At 38.7% G+C, this 22226-nt stretch overlaps 1 protein-coding gene across 1 annotated transcript in view; it reads left to right on the forward strand.

Annotated features, from left to right (window-relative positions):
• Positions 1-22226, forward strand: part of LOC142349150 (uncharacterized) — a 107667-nt gene that overhangs the window by 21358 nt on the left and 64083 nt on the right. The window contains exons 2-3 of the mRNA XM_075400564.1: positions 17049-17342; positions 19348-20704. Of these exons, the coding sequence (XP_075256679.1) occupies positions 17255-17342; positions 19348-20704 (1445 nt within the window). The 5' untranslated portion in view covers positions 17049-17254. The remainder of the gene's footprint in view (positions 1-17048; positions 17343-19347; positions 20705-22226) is intronic.

Here is a 22226-nt window from a genome sequence, read left to right on the forward strand (position 1 = left end):
ATTATTGGCCATTTTTATTAATTTTTTGAGTTAAATTTTGAGTAAATATTTTAAAATTTAGCCTTTTTCATCGAAAATTGCACGAAATATGCTGCTTTGGTCCCTTTTAATTTGCCAGAAGTACACACCTGAAATTTAATGACACAATCTTGGTCAAATCCAAGTGGAATGGTGCTAATTCCCCTTCCATTGAGAGTGCTCGATGGTCATCAAAAATGCAGCATTTACTTTTGATTTTTGACTAATAAATTATCTATATCTATAACATTTGAAAAAATTAAGTGTTCTTAGTGGAAGAAAAGTAATATCCGGGCTAGTTGTGGTCCAATCTTCAACTGTTACAATCCAAAAAAAAACTCGGATTGTAATCAGTTTGTCTGTTTTTTTATCAGTGATGTTGTAGTTGAGTTACCTTCATTAAAAAAGACTGAATTCAGAAATTTTTAGCTCAAAATTATCGCCTTTTTTTAATTCAGACATTAGAATCAAAGTGGTTTCCATCTCACTTTTGCAATAGCTTGGCTTTTTTGTTTAGTCAGCTTTAGTTGATCAATATTTTTCACAAAGGAGGTAATTTTGACTAGTTTTTGAAGAAGTAAACCCGCGAAGCAATCTTTCAAAAAATTAAGCTTGATGTTTTGAAATTATTCACCTTTTCACATAACACACATACAATCTACACATTATTTAACTCAATTATATGATTGATCATTTAAAAGTTTTATTAAACTTTTTAAATCAAATCAAATGGCAAATGAATCATTTATTCAATTAAAAATTTATGCATTGACCAAGCTCATGTACAATTTTTATTTCAACAAAATTTTTGGTACTTACAATTTCCTACCGTCATATTTGTATATACATTTGTTAAAGAAACTTTGATGCTGAAGAATCTTTTTTTCTGAAAGTTCATCAACATTTGTGGAAAACATCTTACTGCTAAACAAAAAAAGAATTCTTTCTGCAGTTGAAACTAATGTTCTTCAAAGATAATTTTTTTTCAAACTTTAGCAATTTTTATTACTTTCAATTTTTAATCCGACCTCGGGCATCAGAAAACAGTGTTTAACAGGTACAGTTTTACAAAATCACTTCATTTATATGGTAAGATACTTGTACATTTTTTTCTTTCTGCGTCCAACTGATTTGTTTAATTTTCATTTTTTAACCTGGACATGTGCGCGTTAAAATATGAAGGTAAATGCGTTGGAAGTCTAATATAGAGGTAAACTGTTCCATTTCGTCTGTTTTTTTAGCGGAAACATAATTCTTATTATCTTCATCCGGAATGCAACTTTTTCTGCAAATTTAATCACTGTTGGTAATTTTTAAACCAAAAATTGTTTTAAACCGCAGGTTAATATAATTTTTGAGCACTGGTTCTATTATGATAAATGTTATCCGGATAAGTAAAATTGTGAAGCAAAACTGAACAAAATTGTTGCATAGAAAGTTATCATTCAACATTTTCAAGCACTTCAGTCTTCATGTTATCCACAAGCTCAAAACATTGCAATCTAAAAGTACCAAAACAACATGAAAAATAACAATATTTTTCTGGCAAAAACAGTAAAAATAGAGATTGTTCTTAAAAGTTAGTATACTTTGATATATTGGCACATTTTTACTGTATTTACTCTGGTTGTGGACTGGTTTTTTCCCAGTATTATGTCGTTGAACAATTTTACATGCTTTTTTTTAAAATTGCACTTTTATTACGATTTATTACTGATCAGAAAGAAATAAACACGGTATGTTGAGGAGAAATGCATGATAAAAACATGAAAAAGATGGTTCTGGGTTTTGTCTGTACATAATGAGAGGTGAATCAATCTTAGGATACTCTGATTCAGTACTGATTTAACGGTTTACTATTGGAATATCATGAATCAGAATTGTTTTGCTTTGGCACTAGGTCTGGGTATGTCCTTGTCTGCCGTTTGTTTTTGAAATTGAATCTCAATCATGGTTTACAACAATCTTAAATTTGAAATTGTCAATAAATTATCAGGACGCTTCTTCGCAGAGATTACAGATGCTCAAATTTCCCCTAAAGAAGGAGCGTAACTTTGCTCAAATGCTTTTCTACTCAAATTATTTGCATCATCACTGATCAACAAATTTCGACTTTTCTTTTTTGATCATTTTGTCTTATTTCTACAAATGCACATTACAGATCCTCAATATTTTTCTAATCGTATCGTTGAGTAAAACAAAAATGCTAAGAACAGATTGAAAGAATTGTCAAAAATGAATTATTAAAATTAAATAGATTTTTTTTTGAATTTTATTCATTGTTCTAACCACTCAACCTTCACAAGTGTTTGTAGAGATACAGACTTGAAACTACAAACTACTTGAAAAGACAGCCTTGCACTAGTGACGCATGGCGTGAAGTTTTGTTATTATATTGTTTGTTATTTTTTTAGTGTTGCACTTTACTGCACATGACTCAATGACTCTTCCTGGTTGTTGAAATAAAATTTACCATGAAAAAAGAAAATGCTCAGCTTTCTCGCAAATCATAGCTCAGGTGTAAATTAAAGTTCGAAGAGAAGAATTAAGTTTCCACTTCAATTTCTGCAACGTTTCTGAGATCACTTTTTCCTTTTCTCGTCATCCAAAATTAACACATATCGCCATTTAGATTATTTTTTAAAATCTTTGAGACCTAATTTTTGCTATCTATTTCTTATTCTTGCTCTATTGAGCATCAAGATTAAAAGAAATAGAGATCTTTATTGTTGGGAAATTTGATGTTGCTGCTTTGGTGCAGAGGGTATTTTGATATTGGGTAAAGTGTCATGCAACCATCTGAAATGAAAGCGTAATTCACAAAATTTTACATAATTGACTTCTTACACATCAAAGCCCTCTGAACAAAAGAACATCTAACAATGTGAATAAAGAAAACATCAGTGAAAAAAACTGCCTGAGGATTTTTTGAAGACTATCGAATAACGTTCACACACGTCTTTTCTGCTTGACAGTTTTTTTTTGCGTCGCATTACTTTATTTCTTCACACTTACCGAACCGCGATACCAAAAAGGTGGAAAGTGTTTCAGCTGAATTGTGTTACTGTTTCAATCCCCCTTTCCGCAACCCAATTCCTCTCCCCCACCAGTTCACATGTCAATTCAATGATTGCGAACACCCCCCCCCCCCTCTTTCTCTCCCTTGCCTATTTTTCAGCAGTCACCTTCCATTTTTAGACTATGCTTTTCAAAGTTACTTTCCGCTTCAGTGAAAAGAGACGCGTTGCATTTTATATATCGAGCATTTACTTCTTAAAAATTTTTCTTGACTTTGTTATTTTCTGTAGTTTTTGTTTATGTTGTTATTGTTGTTTGTTGTTTTTGATGTTACTAATAGATTTTGTAACAGAAAAACGAAGGAACAAAAGAATAAGTTTGAAAAAATAAGTTTAAAAAAAACAAGCAACAGAAATAGTTGTTCCTATTATTAGTTGCTTTTTCCTGGTTTACGATTATGTTCTTCATATTGACTACAAATTTTTATTTATTACAAATTTTATTTTGAAACCAACCTTTTATCTAGATATTTTGATCAGATGATGTAAAAGCTGTGTTAAAATTTAGTATCTTCTTAATATATTAATTCTCGTTTATTGCTGTAGGTTTCATCAGTCTATCCAATATAAGTAGTATTCTTTTTGCATCTTGCAGATTGCTTTGTTAACTTTTTTAAAATTATTTTTAATGATTTGAGTTCATATATAGTGGTCAGAAGCAACAATGAGACCTTCTAGACAATCATGCGTTCTCTTCACAGTGTTTGTTAAATTTGATCATTTTCAGGTAAACTTGATAAACAATATTTATTACATACTAATCAGTTAAAAGATCAGTGACAACATTGTATTAAAATGGGAATACGTTGACTTTATTATACTCTAAAATGAAATTTTGTCAACGATTACTCCACGACTTCAAAAAATCCGTTTTGCATTATTTTGGACTTTATTATACTCTAAGATGAAATTTTGTCAACGATTACTCCACGACTTCAAAAAATACCCTAATCAGTTAAAAGATCAGTGACAACAATGTATTAAAATGGGAAAACGTTGACTTTATTATACTCTAAGATGAAATTTTGTCAACGATTACTCCACGACTTCAATAAAATACCCTTTGCATTGTTTTGGAAAAAACTTTCACGAGGATGTATGTTGTCATTTTCGACAATTATTTTGTTTGAAAGCAATTCATCACATTCCTTGCAATATTTTTCATTGAAACTGAACACTTTTTATTTATTTTGAAATAACCCAGCTTGTGGTATATTAAGCTAACAAAATTGCTTCTTCAGGTGAATTTTGATGCAATGGTGGCATGCTTGGCCGAGGCTCTGGAGATAGTAGGTTTTCGAGTCCTCTAAGCTCTAATTCTGTAGCATTATACGGAGTTAGCTAATACCACAGTTGTTTGTTACAATTGGAAACAACATTTGCAAAGATGTGCAGCGAACATCCTACACACTAGATTGTTAGGACAACAATTTTGACGTGTTTTTTCAAAAAGCACTGTGGTTTAAAATTTTAATGCTAGTCTTGCTTTTTATACTAATATCTGCCTATATCTGGGAGGATACATTTGAAAACTATAAAACTGCCTGGGCTGAACTTATAATTCGAAAAGTTATATAAATTAAAACTTCATTTTATGGCGTCTACGAAAAATTTTAGTCATCAGAACTTTCATAAAAGTGAGTGCTATGAAATTGAACTTTCATGAAACTCCATGGAAAAGAGGGAAAAATTGTGTTTCAAAAATCTAATTTAAAAAAGATTTTTTAAATATTGAGTTTCTATCGAATACAGAATTATGAAAGAGAGTTTTTTGAATTATGAAGCCTGTGGTCCGTATTATGAAATTTTTATGATTGCATTTTTTGCCAACCCGGGTGTTTTTCGAGGATTGGACGGTGCATATCTAAGCTATTCGTGATACTGCGGACATTTTCTTGTGATTATCAAAAACTGGCGGAAATAAATCATTTGCAAAGTTGTTTGAGGTTATAATTAATTGGAAAAGGCGGAAAGTACAATTTTTATTCCTGAAAAATCAGTGAATCGAAGTTTTCAATTCATAAGGAAGCATAAACAAGATGTAAGCAACTGTATCTAAAGTAACATCAAGGCAAAAGCACATCTAAATGGCCCGGCAAATCTAGCTGTATTTGCTAGCAGGTATTTTGTCTGAGCCGATTTTCGACTCAGATTGGTCACCGATACGTTTTCGAAACATAAAAATATTAAGCCTAAAAAGAGCGCAATCGATTCAGTATATTAGTAGGCTCAACGAAAATTATGTTTAACGAGCTTTTTCTGAGCTTTCAATGCCAAATAGAACGTATTTTGTGTGCATTTAATCTTTTGTAAGGCTTACATGGTTAAGAAATAATGACGTAATAAAGTTTCTCGCTGGATAGATTTGAATAGCACACTTAAATAGATTGTTCATTTACGCGGTAACATCCTCCGGCCCGGAAGAAAATGTTGGGAGGATTGGTACAAGCTTAACGAGTGGGCGGACGAGCGATCCGGATGACGTGCGTAAGGCGGCGGAGCGGACGACGCTGTCGGAGCCGTACCGGAGTTCCTCAATCCGAGCGGTTGGATAGTAACCCCTAGGGTTGCTTTCTTCAACGATCCAAACTAAATCACCGACCTTGAGGTGCTGCTCGGCAGGCGTCTGCCACTTAGATCTACGGTTCAACGCAGGTACATACTCCTTGAGCCAACGTGCCCAAATTGCATTGGCGTATGACTGTGCACGGGCGTATCGCTTACGATGATCGAACTCGTCGACGCCAACGATAGACGGAATTCTGGTTGCTTGGTTACCGAGTAGAAAATGATTAGGTGTTATAGCGCCTAGGTCGGACGGGTCGGCGCTTACGGGCGTTAAAGGACGTGAGTTTAGTGCGTATTCGACCAGACAAAAAGTAGTGTTCAACACCTCATCTGTGAGGCGACGCGTACCGAGGATAGTGTACAGTACTCTTTTAAAACTACGAACTAACCTCTCCCAGATGCCACCTTGATGTGGCGCACTGGGTGGATTGAACCTCCACTTAATGCCCTTATGTGCAAGTTCGGCAGCAATGTTGAGCGTATTCCATTTTTCCACACATTCACGGAGCTCTTTCTCCGCTCCAATGAAGTTCGTACCATTATCCGACCAAATCATAGCAGGAGTACCCCGACGGGAGACGAACCGCTCAACTCCCATTACACAGGAACTAGTGTCCATGGACGGGACAACTTCAACATGGACAGCACGAGTAGTGAGACAAGTGAAGAGAAATCCCCACCTCTTCTCGGTAGTCCGACGAACTGTGACGTAAAATGGGCCGAAGTAATCAACCCCGGTGTTGGTAAAGGGAGGAGACTGGTATGCGAGTCTCTCCTTTGGGAGGTCTGCCATGATAGGTTGAATGGTTGCTGCACGGAACTTTCTACACAAGACGCAGTTTGATTTGATGGAACGCAGTGTGGAACGTAGTTTTAGGATGGCATAACGTTCTTGTACCTTTGATCTTAAGTAATCGATGCCCTGATGGTGGTTCTTCAAATGAGTATGCCGCAGAAACAGTTTAACAAAAGTATGACGCGCATCCAGCACGATAGGATGCCTAGTGTCGAAGTCAATTTCCACTAGCCGTCGGAGTCGACCAGAGGAACGGATGAGACCATGAGGTCCAATAAACGGAGTAAACTGAGCAATGCGGCTGCTCTTCTTAACGGATTTGTTGTCAAGAAGATCCTTTCTCTCAGTATTAAAGGACTCTCCTTGAACCAAGTACTGGAGATGACGCTCGGCTTCGTCAAGCTCAACAGGGTCGGCTATGCTGCCGTCTACGGTACGGTAACTTTCATGAGATGGTAAAAGACGGAGCACATATGCGGTGACACGAAGTAATTTTTGATAAGAACTGAACTTATCAAACGGGATTAGATTAATACTTTGTTCCTTAGGGGGCTTCGTTACGGATGCGGCTAAAGATGAGATGGAGTCATCATCTTGTTCCTTGGTTACAGCGCCGAGCTTGATGTTATCAACGACGTCAGTATTTGGTACAAAAGGGAATTGCTTAGTTCTCAAGAAGTCAGGGCCCCTCACCCAGCTACTTGATTGCAAAACTTCAGCGGACATGCCACGCGTGCCAGCATCGGCCGGATTATCACAAGTGGCGACGTGGTTCCATTGGTCAACGCTGGTGTTCTCCAGGATTTCACTAACACGATTTGCAATGAAGATGGGGTGTTTGTTTGTTGAGTTTATCCACTGCAAGACGATGGTACTATCTGTCCACATAAAGACTTTGTCCACAGTAACCTTTAATGCTCGACAGATTTCCCTTTTTAAACGGGCAGCGAGGAGGGCGGCTTGTAATTCCAATTTAGGAACTGTCATTACCTTCATAGGTGCAACACGGGCCTTGCCCAAGACAAACGCCAGCTCTGTTATAATCTCCCCGGAGGGGCAAGTTACTTGAGCCCTAAGGAAACCTACTGCACTGAATACGTCTTGCGAGCTATCACCAAACATGTGGAGTTCAAGATGTTGGAATGGTCCTGAAAAGTAACTTCTCGGTATAGTGATCTCAGCTAACCGCGGCAATTCAATACACCAGGCAAGGAATCTATCAACTGTGTCTTTAGGTAACTCGTCATCCCAACTTTGTCCATTGACACGCCAAATGTCTTTCAAGATTAACCGAGCACCAACAGTGAAAGGTGCCACAAGACCAATTGGGTCGTAGACCTTTGACACAAGACTTAAGACCAAGCGCTGTGTTAAACTTTTCGTGATGGTGCTATTAGTACTCCTACTCACAACCAGAGTATCGTTGTTGTGATCCCACTTAAGCCCAAGCACGTGCATTGATTCCTCCTTGGATGAAACGATGACCTTCGGTTCAGTGGATTGAGCAGACCCATCAATTCGGTCAGCCAGATCTGGTACATTGCTTACAAATTTAGTAAGCTTGAACCCACCTAGATGGAGAAGATGTACCAATTCCTTCGACCTAATGAGGGCCCTCTCGGGGGATTCCACAGAGTCCAAGTAATCGTCCATGTAGAAGTTCTCAAGGACGGCTTTCGCAGCTTCTGGGTACTCCTTAGCATTATCGCGTGCCGTGCGCTGAAGTGCGTAGTTGGCGCAGGTGGGCGAATCTTTTGCCCCAAAGATGTGGCGCGTATACTGGTGTACCACAACATTTGATGTGGGGTCCTCCCGCCACAAAAAGCGCAATGATGGTTGATCACATGGCCACACTCCAACTTGGAGGAACATTCCCTCGATGTCGGCGGATACGGCAAATGGATGTTGTCTGAACCGTAGGAGTACATAGATTAGGTTTTGCAGTAGGTCAGGTCCGGTGAGTAATGACTTATTAAGAGATGCGCCATGGAATTTTGCTGCTCCGTTTAGTACCCTACGAACCTTGCCCGGCTTGTTCGGGTTAACAACGGGATGGTGTGGTAGGTACCACTCTCGTTCCGAGCGACTTTCCACCTTATGAGCATCTTTGACCCTTACTACGTAGCCTTTGTCTAAGTCCTCTTTGATGGTATTCGAGTACTTTTCCCTTAAAGTCTGGTCTTTCGTAAGCCGCTTTTCCAAAGATTTTAATTGAACAAGCGCTGAGAAATAATTGTTGGGCAATTTGATGTTATCTTCAGCCCATAGCATTCCTACATCGTACCTTTTTCCATTATGCACGGTGGTGTTTTCAAGAAAATCATGCGCACGTGCATCCGAGGCGGATCGTGGATCTACTTGCTTAAGTGCGCCGTACGACTCCATGTCGTACCAAGATTTTACCTGACTAGCGAGTTCAAAATCCTGTTCCATATTAGCTTTGAAACAAGTCGAGACTAAACCTGAAGACGACGGTAGAGGGCCGCTTAGAACCCAACCTATGGGCAAGCGAACAGCGAAGGGCGAGGACTTCTCGTCGGCAGCGAAGTACTCTAACGGGCGGATGGCATGATACACATCCTGTCCAAGTATCATCTCGATGTTTCCATAGCAATATGTAACTGGGTCTAGAACTGCTAGGTGCGGGTATGTTTCCTGAAGTGCTTTAATGTTAATGACATCGGCGCCTACATTCAAATTTTCCTTTACGTAAGGGCTGACTTTAAATGGTTCAAATGCTTGGTTGTCGCGTGGTGTTACAATTAGTTACACTAACTTAGTGTCTACAACCTCCTCGGTATTTATACCCTTAACTGTTAATTTCAATGCTGTACCGTGCAAACCAAGTCTATTTGCAAGATCATTGGACACCCAAGAGTTACTGCAAGCGGTATCACACAAAACTAAAGCCGTGGTATCTTTACCGTTAGAGCTCTTTAACTGTAATTCAGTCACCTGAAGGAGGCCTTTCACATTACTCACAGATGACAAAGTGGTGGTCTTGCTCGATGATTGGACACTAGGAAGTTTACTTTGATTTGCGCCAGCATTAGAATTACTATTGTTGTTGTTTGGAGGGGATTTTGATGGATAAACCCTCTCAGCTCCATGGAGAAGAGTATTATGGGAGCTGTTGCAACCGTCCTTCCTGCATTTCCTGGGGTTTGGGCATTGCCTGAACATATGCTTTTCTCTCAAACATGAGAAACACAGTTTTGCTTCAGCCACTACCTTTGCTCGCTAAGTGGGAGACTTTTCTTTAAATACCCTACACTCCCAGATGCGGTGGATACCTTTACACACAATGCAGCGAGGGGTTGCAGGCGTTGCCGCTGTTGAGGCTGGTCTCTGAGTGCCCTTAGTTTGTGTATTAGCAGCAAAAGTTCTTGAGGCAACTTTGGTCTTTACTACTGAGTTGGTGTTATCCTCAGTTCTTGCTTTCGACGAAGTTTGTTTCATTAAATCATGTGCCTCGGCCTTCTCCTTCAACCAATCGTTGAAGTCAAGGAGTGTTGGCTTTACCCATTGTTTCTTCACTGTGAAGAGTGACCAAGACTCTTTCAGATTGGGCGGCACTTTTTGCACAGCCGTGTTGAGAAGTGAGGCGCTCTTAAGGTCTGAGTCATATGAAAGTGATTTAAAAACCCCAACAAGACTTGAAATTGTTGCAGAATAGTTTATGATGTTATCAGTATTGTGCATCTTTAATGGAGGAAAAGAGCTGAGTTTGTCTAAATGTGCACTGACTACTGCCTGTGGTTGGCCAAATTTACGTTCTAGTGTCTTAAGTGCGTCCTTATACATTACACCACAGTATGCGAACTCAGCGATGGCGGTTTTAGCTTTTCCAGTTACAAGAGTTTTTAGGTATGTTAACTTGACGTCATCAGTCAAGGACTGTGCGTCTATGGCGCTTTTAAACTGTCCGAACCATTCGTGCCACTGCAGGGGATCACCGTTGTACTGTGACAACTTCCACTCGGGCAGTGGATCGTTCTTCTTACAAGTAATTGCATCCGCCAACTGCTTTATCAAATCCGCAGAGTCCAAAGAAGGAGCGGAAGGTGTGGGATGCGGCGGGCCACCCCAACACAACGGGTTCGGAACGGTAGCTCCATACGTTGGCGGAATGATCGGAGTGACAAAGGTGGGGGCGGTACCTGCGGAAGAACTAAATGGATTCGCTTGCATGAAGTCTGATGTTACGTAATTTTGAGCGCCTGCTGCTGTTTGTACATGAGGGGAGCGGTGCGATGTAGATATATGAGAGTTGATTAAAGGGGCCGGTTGTACGGTGTATAAATTTGCAGATGTACGTACAAGTGGTACTGCATTAGGTGGGACTGCTGCCGGAAAACGCCAGACATTTGGATCTGGAGGAGCAGGAGGTGCGTGGGTTATGGGTACAAAGTTTTGGGGGTGAAAACTCTTTTGTGGAGGTGGTGGATGAATTAATTGAGGCACGAAATTGTTTGCGGAGGAAATGAATGGTGCAGGAGGAGAATGGGGTAACAGATTGGCATTATTCGCCACGGGGTTGGTGACTTGTAGTGGGGGTGCTTGTGGCGGAGGAGGAAAGCGGAATGCTGGTGGGATTAACGGGAAATGCGGTGGTGCGAGGTTTAGAACGGGGGATGGTGGGGCTGGTACATTTATGTGTGCTTGTGGCGGATTAGGTGCTAGAGGAGCATTAACGATTGTATTAAAAGGTGGTGAATGCGGAGGGCTGACTAAATTCAACTGTCCCGGCATGCTCGATCTGCGAGGGAATTGATGATCTAATTGCAAACCATCGAAGTGCATTGTTGCTTGAGACAGTTGTCGGGCTGTGTTTGGGGCGTTTAGTTGAGTTGGCATACCAAAGTTTATTGGTGATGGAGGCGTATATTGAGGCTGTTGCTGCTCTTGCATGATGTTGTTTGCAACATAAGCATCATTGGTTACATTGTTTCTACTATTTGGTTCATGGTTAGGGAGGTTGATGTTGGCCTCAACTTGACTATGTGTATTGAGATTTAAGTGTGAGTTTGGTAGTTGAGCTGAAGAAGGTCGTTGGACAATTGCTTGGTTGGATTGGGCGATGGAACCAGAAAAGTGCAAACTTGGTTCGTTTGCAACATCTGCCATGTTCCCGGCCGGTGACGAATTAATCCAATCTTGAACAAGTTTCTTGCTCTTGACTGAACTTCTTTCCGTAAAGAGCCCACTCATTTTGCCTGTACCAGACCCGTCCGCTGATGATTTTGTCATCAACTCAATTTCCTCAAGGGCTGCAGCAGCTACTTCCTTGCGATGATCTTCCTCAAGCTGTTCAATTTCTAATTCCCGCAATTTCGTTTGTTTTTCAATTTCAAGACGTTGTCTAGCAATGCGGAGTTTTGCCTCATGTTGTTTCCCAAGTTCCTCCCTTTTGAGTCTAGATAGTTCTAAGTCTCGTTGACGCTGACTTGATCTTTTTGAGGAAGTCATATGTGAACCTGACCTTGATTGGTGAGAGGTATACAGCTCTGCTGTCTCTTTGTCATGGACCGAATTGATATACCCTCGAGCAGCAGCAATGAACTCATCAGTTTTCTTTGTTACAGTCTCTAACCATTTTTCAAGGTTCTTACAAGCAGCATCTGGATTTTCAGTCTTTTGTGCCAGATCAAAGAGCTCTTCATTTTTATCAACTACTCTAATAAAAGCGTCTTTGCACTTCACAAGCAGACGTTCGATCTTAACTTTCCTGTCTTGCTTATCAACAGCATTGTTAATTTCACCATAGATGTTATTAAGTTCAGCCTCTAATTTTGCCCTCGCACTATAAAGTTTGTTGAATTTGTCCTGCAAAGTTGTCATGATCTTAAGATAAGGATCTTATGAAAACGGGAACCACAAGTTTAATTTAGTACTAATATAGAGAACACACACATGCAACAGCACAACACAAATGGGTTATACCGAACCCTAGTGTGACGGTTTGCCTAGCAAACCGCCAAGGAGCAAAGATGTTCGTCGAGTACAATAGTACCCGGCGAAAGAAAGAAAGAACGGTGCGCAGGAAGCGCGAAACGGGACAGGACGGGGGACGGGACGGACGGGAAGAGACGCCGAACGAATAACGCACGACGCAACGGGAAACCGGACGGACAAACGGGAGCGTCGGGCGAATGGCGCGCGACGAAACGGGAAAACGGCACGGGCGGGTCGGAAACGTCGGGCGGATGGCGCGCAACGAAAGGGGAAAACGGCACGGGCGGGGCGGAAACGTCGGGCGGATGGCGCGCGACGAAACGGGAAAACGGCACGGGCGGGGCTGAAACGTCGGGCGGATGGCGCGCGACGAAACGGGAAAACGGCACGGGCGGGGCGGAAGCCACAAGCAAGGAGGCGGGGAGATTGATGCTAGCAGACCACAGCAACAAACTCAACCAAACAAGCTAGCCGTAACTCCAGAATAAACTTAAGTCACACCCTAGAAAGAAGGAGAGGGGCTACTGCCAGGTAACCTAGCACAAACATTATGGGGCTTTATCTACGGCATCAAAACATCAGAGATGAAACAATTTACGGCAACGATGTAGTATAACCAAAATCGAAAAGGTCAGGAAATTTACTAGCCGTAACTCCAGAACAAACTTAAGTCACACCCTATTAAACCACCATACCCAGACAACAAAAAAGCATACTACAAAAATTAATAAAGCTATAAAAAATTGCTAGCAAACAAGTGTGGTGAAAGTCACGAAACAAACCAGCCGTAACTCCAGAATGAACTTAAGTCACACCCTAGCAAGAAACGAGACTAAACAACAAACCAGCATACTAACAGAAAGAAAATTTACTACAGGAAAACTCAACATACTACATCATACAACAAATAAACGAGGGATAGAAGGAAGCAAAGTGACACGGAAACAAAGGACGGAAGCGGAAAATGAAACCAGATAACCTGCGGAAAACGGACGGTAGTGAAAAACTTGAAGAATGGGGAGAGCGAAACGTTTAGTAAAGCGCTATCGGAGAGAACCAACAACAAACTAACCCGTAACTCGTGAGTTAACTAAGTCACACCGCCAGTCAGCGGGTAGACTCCCACAACAGCGCAAGACTAAGTGACATTCAGGTTATCAAAGGCTTGTGTGAGTTCCGCCTCCTCGAACGCATGACGGGTGCGAAGCGTTTTACGACGGCGCTTTGAAAGTTTCTGTGGTCGGGAGCGTGCTATTAAGGACCGGAGGTTGTTCTTATGAGCTAAGACTATAGTGAGTGTTTTCAGCTCAAGCGCAGGCCTTTGGTGTAATGCTCTGTACTCTTTAAGTAAACTAAGATCTTTCTGTTTACGTCTAGACACAATGTCTTTCACTAAATGGATGGTAACTAGAGTACTACGCTTGAGCTGATCGTAGATATCGGGAGTTCCCTCTCTGGGGCAATACACTATAGCTTCTATGCGCTCCTGATAGTTTTCAAGCACTGAAATGAGCTGCAAAGGTGTTAAAGGCTTGTTGTTGTTACTGCGATGACGTGAAAGCGAATTGTTCACTACATCATGCCATATAACTAGGCGCTTCTTATCATGAAAGAAATGACTCAACTGGAACTGCGCTGTTTTTCGGACTTTCAAAGCGTTAGGGTTGAAACTTAGACCCGGTAATGCGTAAACGTTACGTTTGTAACGATTTTGTGTTACTTGAGGCGCAGTTTTTATGGCGTGATGAAGTGAACTTGCAGCTAATATGAAAACCATATAAAGTTTTTACAACATAATTGATTTGAGCTTTGCTCAAACTCCGAACCTTGATGTTAAATGTACAATTATGCCAGTTACCAAGAATAAGCGCTTTTTGTGAAAAAAAAATCAGTTATCTTTTTTTTTCTTTTCAAAATTTGAAAATTTCGACCAAACTCTAAATTCTACCCCTACCCTTTTTTATACAAATGTTCGATCTGCAATTTATCGACGCTCTAAATGAAGTATTGCAAAATTTTCTCAAGTTTGGTCAATTTTTTCAAGTTTTTTTTGCTACGCTTTTAAGTAAAGAACTGTAAAAAAAACCGCAATTTGATTATTTCTTGATTTTGACCAAAATTGTCAAAATCTGTTTTTTGTGAGAGGTGGGTTATCGGTGACCGGTGAACTGAAAAAATTTGTTATATGGGATAGGAAATGGGTTGGGGGGCTAGATTTGCCGGTTAGAACAAAAGCTTTCTATCAATATACAATAATAAACATTTGTGTTCGCAAGTTTTCCTTTGGAAGAGTCTTACAGTTTTTTTTTCGGTGCTGCGGTTTTGTTCTCTTCTGGTTGGTTGTCCACAGTCAGGCGTACATTTCGAAATCAAAGAAATCCACAGCCTCTTCGCTTCTGGTTTTAATTTTCCTCGAAGTAGTCTCTATTTATGAACAACACTCACCCCAATAAAAGCTTCTTCACTATTCGGGTTGAGTAGCGGTTGAAGTGGATTCCCGCCCCCTTTTGCTATAGGTCTCAGTGTGGTGCACAGGCGTGTAGTGTACAAAAGAAATCAAAGTAGGACAGAGCAGAGCTAAAGTAGGCAGGGTTCAGTTGATTTGACATGAATTTCGATCAACCAGGGCAATGGACGGGCATGCGGATAAAGCAGCGAGGTAATAAGAAAGCTAATATTAAGGGTAATAGTAGCGTTTTTAGAATTTCAATTGAACTCCTCCGATTAGAACTGGAATAATTCAGTCACTTTCCCATGGAGAAAGCAGCTTCTACTCAACTAAAGTGGTCACAAACACGGGTTAAATTTGTACGCATGGATGGAACTATTTATTCTATTTATCGAATTTATCACAACAATTAGGCTAACATGTTCATGAGTCGTAATGAGGTCGCGGTATCAAAAATATTCCTGAAAAATCAGTGAATCGAAGTTTTCAATTCATAAGGAAGCATAAACAAGATGTAAGCAACTGTATCTAAAGTAACATCAAGGCAAAAGCACATCTAAATGGCCCGGCAAATCTAGCTGTATTTGCTAGCAGGTATTTTGTCTGAGCCGATTTTCGACTCAGATTGGTCACCGATACGTTTTCGAAACATAAAAATATTAAGCCTAAAAAGAGCGCAATCGATTCAGTATATTAGTAGGCTCAACGAAAATTATGTTTAACGAACTTTTTCCGAGCTTTCAATGCCAAATAGAACGTATTTTGTGTGCATTTAATCTTTTGTAAGGCTTACATGGTTAAGAAATAATGACGTAATAAAGTTTCTCGCTGGATAGATTTGAATAGCACACTTAAATAGATTGTTCATTTACGCGGTTTCTATCGAATACAGAATTATGAAAGAGAGTTTTTTGAATTATGAAGCCCGTGGTCCGTATTATGAAATTTTTATGATTGCATTTTTTGCCAACCCGGGTGTTTTTCGAGGATTGGACGGTGCATATCTAAGCTATTCGTGATACTGCGGACATTTTCTTGTGATTATCAAAAACTGGCGGAAATAAATCATTTGCAAAGTTGTTTGAGGTTATAATTAATTGGAAAAGGCGGAAAGTACAATTTTGTCCGCAGAGAGCATACCCCCATTCAAAGAAAGTTACGGTGATGAGGTTATAATTTCTATGCCCAATAACGTGGAAAAACGGAGATGCCCCAAGAATTTATACGTTTTGTTTTGAGTGTTCTGAATTTCACCTGTTTTTTATCTCGTCGGTGTTGCAATGAAATGCCAAATAATTTTCGAAAATGACAGCATACATCGTGCAAGTTTTTTTCCAAAATGTTGCGAAACATAATTTTGCAAATTAGCCATGGAGTAACGTGGACCAACATTGAGCTTATAGTAGAACATAGTGAACAATCTTTTTGAAAAAATTTCTGACTGTATTGACCATGAGGGGATAAAAGTTATTCAAAATTTTATTGACGAAGGGTAATTTTTTAACGTACTTCTTTATTTAAATCAATTGTAACGAAGATTGTTCGGGACGCTTGACAGTTTTATAGCATCCCGTCAATTTTTTCGAGACGCCGTTGTTTATTTTAACAGATATTTGTCTATTTTGACGAAAATATTACTGCAAATTTGTCGCTTAGTTCCTGAAAATATCGTATTCGTCGCTCAGAGTTCTCATCTATTATCGTGCGTTTCTGTTCTTTCTGAAAAAGCTGAAAACTGCTCATCAGTTAAAAACTGATATCGTGTTTTTAGTGTTTAACTTTGTTTTGATATCATTAATAAAACCAAGTAGATGTAACCTTCGTTCAGTCGCTATGAACCATTATCAAAAAATTGGTTTATATCAAATAGTGGAACAATACAGCTTTGTAAAAACATTTGCTTTTAATTTGTTGATTGAAAACCGCCCAGGTTGATGTTTTACTCCGGCAATGATCGCATAATGAAACATTTTTGCAGGAAAGTCTGATGCGCGATTTTTTTTTGTTTTTAGCAGATGTTGACCACGAAGTCTAGATTCATATTCAGTCATTGTAATGCATCTTATCTAATTATTCGTGAACATTTTAAGAATGATGTTGGAATTAGGTTAAAAAATGATGCAGTTGTCTGTCTTAGAGTGTATTTTTGTATCGGTCTAAGTTTGACTCTATTTTGTTGGTTTAGATGACAAAGCAAACCCAACAGTTCATCCGATTCCTTCATTAAAAAATGAACCAAAACAGTTTTAATCAGACGAGCCAAATTGCTCAATGCCGCAAGTCAAACTCGATAAATGGTCAGCTTTAAATGAGCTTCGAGAAAACTGGAACACAGAATCGGACAAGATGTGAACTGATTTGAATGTGTGATCGAAGTTTGTGTGAAGGAGAATGCCTGGACTGTACAACAGATACACAAGGAAACCACTTCCCCTTAAATCGGTCAAGGCCAAATCAGTTCTGAAGGGACTATCACTTAGTAAGTATGGTTTATTATTTTTCATTTATCCCCCTCCCTCCCCCGCCAAATACACCAATTACAGAGCACATGTGCCGTTACATATAGTAAGTTATGATGTAAAACTAAAGTCTGTGTGATGCCTTAGTCCAAATGTAATATAAACTTTCAACGATTTGCAATATTTTTCCGGAATGCAAATAATTGCAAATAATTGCTCAAAATCAAATTTGCATATTTTTTGCAAACCAAGGCAACAATTGCAAATATTTGCAAATTCGTAAAAAAAAATTAAAAATATAGTTGAAACATTCAGAGCTACCTCATAATATACGCCACCCACTCGGGTGCTTCAGCGTCACCTGCCTTCATCTTTTTTGCTTCATCTTTTTTTGAATAGGCGCTGCAAATTTTTGTCTATATATTTTTTACTATGTAACTTTTTCTACAGTTTTTGAAAAAATACTTCAGATTTTCATATTCGAATCAAACTATTTTTTCGAAAGGCAAATCCAAGGTCAAATTTGGAACACATCTTTCTCGTTAATGTGATAGTTGCAATTTAGTTGAAAATTATTAGCAAATATATATATATATATATATATATATATATATATATATAAATCGCAAATTAATGTGACAGTTTGCAAAAATTTGCAAATTTTTTATCAAGGTTGCCAGACTTGTTTGCAATTTTTTGCTCTTATGGTTCATTACGTTAAAAATTTTGTTTATCAATTTGCAATTTTTTGCAAATTTTATCTGAGGTTTGCATTAAGATGAGGGGGGGGGGGGCGCAGAAAATTGCACCCACTCAGCTTGGGGCACAAAACTAAAACGTTCTATAACAATACCCATTTTTTAAGGGTTTTATGGGTTTCGTGTATTGCCCAGGCCGAGACTGGATAGTTAAACTGTAAGAACTTGATAATTTCTTGAAAAAGATTATTTTCTTGTAATAACTTGAATGTCGAATGGCTAACGTGTAGGAATGAACTACTAACGTGTGAGTTCGTTCCGTTCGAGTTCATCTATATTTGGCTAATTTGATTTAACATTCTATCATATACCGTATCAAATGCGTGGGAACTAGTTGCTCTGTTTGTATAGCATAAAACAATGACGTTCAAGCTGATAAAATTGTTAAAATTAACTTTTTAATTTTATCAACTCAAGATGTCCTTTTACAATTCAGTTATTAAATGGTAGATCTCAATAAGTTCTTTTTATTTACATTTCATGGCTAATAGTTTTGCTGCAAAAAAATGAACCTAGATTATTTTTTTAGCAATGTTCTCATAGGTTTAAACCCGCTTTTGACTTTGATTGAAATTTTTTTTTCATATTCCAGCATGTTCGCAAAGAAAATAAATACCGTTCATTCTTTTATACCACTTTATTTTCTGATCAATTATCGAATGTTTTTTCTGTCGATGCGCACCATATGTGAAATTTCATGTCTTGCGACGTTTTCTTTTAATTTTCCTACAGTATAAGCAGAGTAATTATCTAATAAGAAATTGTCTTCTAAGAATTTATGGATAAACTTTTTCAGTCGAAAGACAAAATTGTAAGAATTCTCAAGTTTTTGGAAAAGCGTTGCATCGAAATATTTGCTGCCACATTGAAAAATTGGTGACAACAGAAATTTGTTAATAGTTTTTGCAATTTTATAAATAGAGTTTTGCTAATATTACGTCCAAATAATTGATTTTTTTTTGTTCGCAGTTTGGTTGATTATATTGTAGATAAAAAATGTGTACCTCAGAATTGCTGGTTTTGCATTTTGGTATCGGCTCTGCTGTGATAATGATATTTTTACAGCGACATCGTTAGCTTTAAATTTCATTTGATTCAAATATATAAAGACCCTGACCGAGGCCGGATGTAAATCTTGTAAGATTCTTGCAAAGCTGTTGTTAATCTTGCAAGATCTTTCAAGATTATGCATAATCTTGCATGATTATTGCAAGATCTTGCAAGTTTCACATCCGTGCACGACTGGGGAAATTTGTTTTATTTTCAGGCACGAGCGTCAACTTAATTTACTCGAATGAAAGCACCCTTAACATCGATTGTTTATTCGTCCTATTTCTCGGCGAACATTCGGTACTCACCAACTTCGAAGCGACAGTTGGTAAACAAACTGAACTATCGTTATTCCTCAGCGAAAAACTGGAACCCGATTATCTGTTCGAATGTGACGAAATAAGTGAAGCTTCCGTTTTACAACGAGGCGATTTCATAGTGGACCAGCACCAAAACCATCAGTACTTTACTGGCAATATTGGGTGTTTGGGTCCGAACAAAGATGCCCAACTTAAGCTCGAACTTTCAACCCATTGTGATGTCACCTCTGACGGGGCGATTCGCTTTTTCCTGCCTTCAATTTGCACCCCAAGGTATATTCACCGCCATAAAATGCAAGTTCCGCTTGACATTGAAAACACATTATCGTTTTTCCTAAACCCGAGCGAGGAAGCAAACTCGACGGGTGGTTTCGCGACCAAAGTTCCCAATTTGTCAAACTTAGCCCAAAAAACTGAGCAAAACCTAATGCCTTACACTTTTGAGTTCGCTTTGAAAGTCAATTCGCCCTGTTTGCTTTCGGGTGTTTACAGCCCGAGTCACGAAATTAGAGTTGACGCCGATTTGAACGAAACAGACGCCAGAAACTGTATCATAACACTAGACGGCCGACACGAATACTCGAGCGATATGGAAATTAACATTTACCTGTCACAGCCGAACGAGGCCTACTCGGTTGTGGAATCGGGTGATCTCGGCCGAGTTGAGTACGAGTCGGTAGCTTTGACGAGATATGAGCAGCGAATGCGGAGGCGTGACGCAACTGAGCGGCGATATCAAAAATCCTCGTCCGATATTTTAAAACACACATTTCATAAAGATTTGATGCATATTCCGGCTTGTATGATTAGCTTTACCCCCGACTTCGATGGTTTAACCGCGCATTATGACGTCAAAAACGTGGAAACGTTTCTTTGTGAGTATATTTTTGTAGTTAATAGAGCTAATTCTATGAGTGGTGCTTCTATCGCGAATTTACGAGAAACCTTATTAATATGTCTGAAATCTTTGCCTTCGTCTTGTTTGTTCAATTTTATCGGTTATGGATCAGTTTTCAAACGTCTGTTTGATCATAGCAAACCCTTTATCTCCGACTACGTCAGCGAAGCCAGTCGCTGGATTAAAAATATCAGAGCCGATATGGGCGGTCTGGACTTGTTCGGCCCATTGGAGTGGATATTTTCATCAAACCCGAGATCTGGAGTTGTGAGACAAGTTATCGCCTTCACTGATGGACCTGTCAATAACACACACCAGGTGTTAGAGTTGATCAGAAACAACGTCCACAACTCCAGGTTGGAAAACATCAGTATTTACATATTTTTGCACCCCCTGATGATATTTTTTTGTTACAACAATTAACTTAAAATTATAACCATATGGTTAAATATACTCGAAACAAACAAAACTTCAAATCATTCAAGCAATACTTCAAAACATCAATCAATTTTCATAACGAATCACATTATATAATTTTCTTCTGATTGTTTTCTTCCTAAAAATAAAAATAACTTTTAAAAGCTCCTACGTTACTAAAGGAATTTTTTCATGTTGTGAGAGCGTTCAACGTTTTCCTAAAAGTATGTTCATCTTTTGCCAACCCAAGCTATTGTGTTATGTCATTCCATTTTTGTACGCATTGACGAACAATCGAATTCATTCCACAGTTTGTTTTGACATTCTGTCTAATTTTGAGTTGTTTTGTTCTAGTGTTTTGATGAACACTCAGATAACCGTGAAACTTTTCAGAATTTTTTAGTCTGGCTATGTCATAATGAAATTTGATTGGCGACAACTTTGCTATTATTAGCTCAGCTGGTACAATCTTTGTCTGTAATAGCAGAATTTTTTGCGTAGCAAGCACCCCTTTAAACCCCAGTTAATCGGTCGATTAAGGCGTTTCAGGTCTTTTTGGAGATAAATTTTGAAAAAAAGATTGCTGAAAACGATAAGTGTGAAATCACATGTGACTATAAATGAAAAATGCGCGCGCTCAGGGGAATTTGATGTCCTATTAGATATAACGATCTCATAACATGAGCCATCTTTTCTAACGTTTTATTCAGCAGGCTTGTAGTCTTAGTAACAACTTTAGCAGAGTTCCATCAGTATTCATGTTATTTATGTAGTTCCATCATCATTATTGTTAAGCATGATCACCGTACCCGCCATGGATTTGAATTAACGTTTGTTTCGAGGGGTACACAATTGAGGGGTACACTATATGCTCAGCTTGTTTATTTTTTTGCAATCGATCGATCTATTTTTGATAGAGGATTTACAGGAGTGTCATTAAAAATCCGTCATGTGCAGACTCTTACTGTTTAAGTGCCGAGATTTCAATTTTCTTTTTTTCCAGAAAGCAATGAGGTCAAAATAGTGGCATAGAACCAATTTCACCCAACTTTGCCTAAAATTGAGATTCAATTGTAGCGCCTGGAATTTAATATAAGAATAACGTTACCACTCTTATCACGAAAAAAAGTAGTTCTGAGCTATTTTAACATTGGAAGAAATTTTGTCATTTTAGTCGGAGAAGATTGATAAAAAAGATAACATTTTCCACTTTTTTGTTTTTTTCAGTCAATTTTTACCAAATTGAGTCGAAGATGGTGGCAAGATGAAACACGCACTGAATTTAGAGTACGTTCGATACGAGACTTTTTTAATTACTTAGACCGTTGCTTCGTTTTCTTTTTTATCAATTTAACATTTAATGTGCCGTCACTGCCAGTTGAAAAGATTATTAAAACAGAAATTGACAATCTTTGAAAATTTTTAAATACAAATTCCTGATAAAAATAATGTTTAAAAATA

This window comes from Convolutriloba macropyga, chromosome 11 (assembly GCF_964194025.1).
Source record: "Convolutriloba macropyga chromosome 11, txConMacr16.3, whole genome shotgun sequence".
In the NCBI taxonomy this organism is placed as follows: Eukaryota; Metazoa; Xenacoelomorpha; order Acoela; family Convolutidae; genus Convolutriloba; species Convolutriloba macropyga.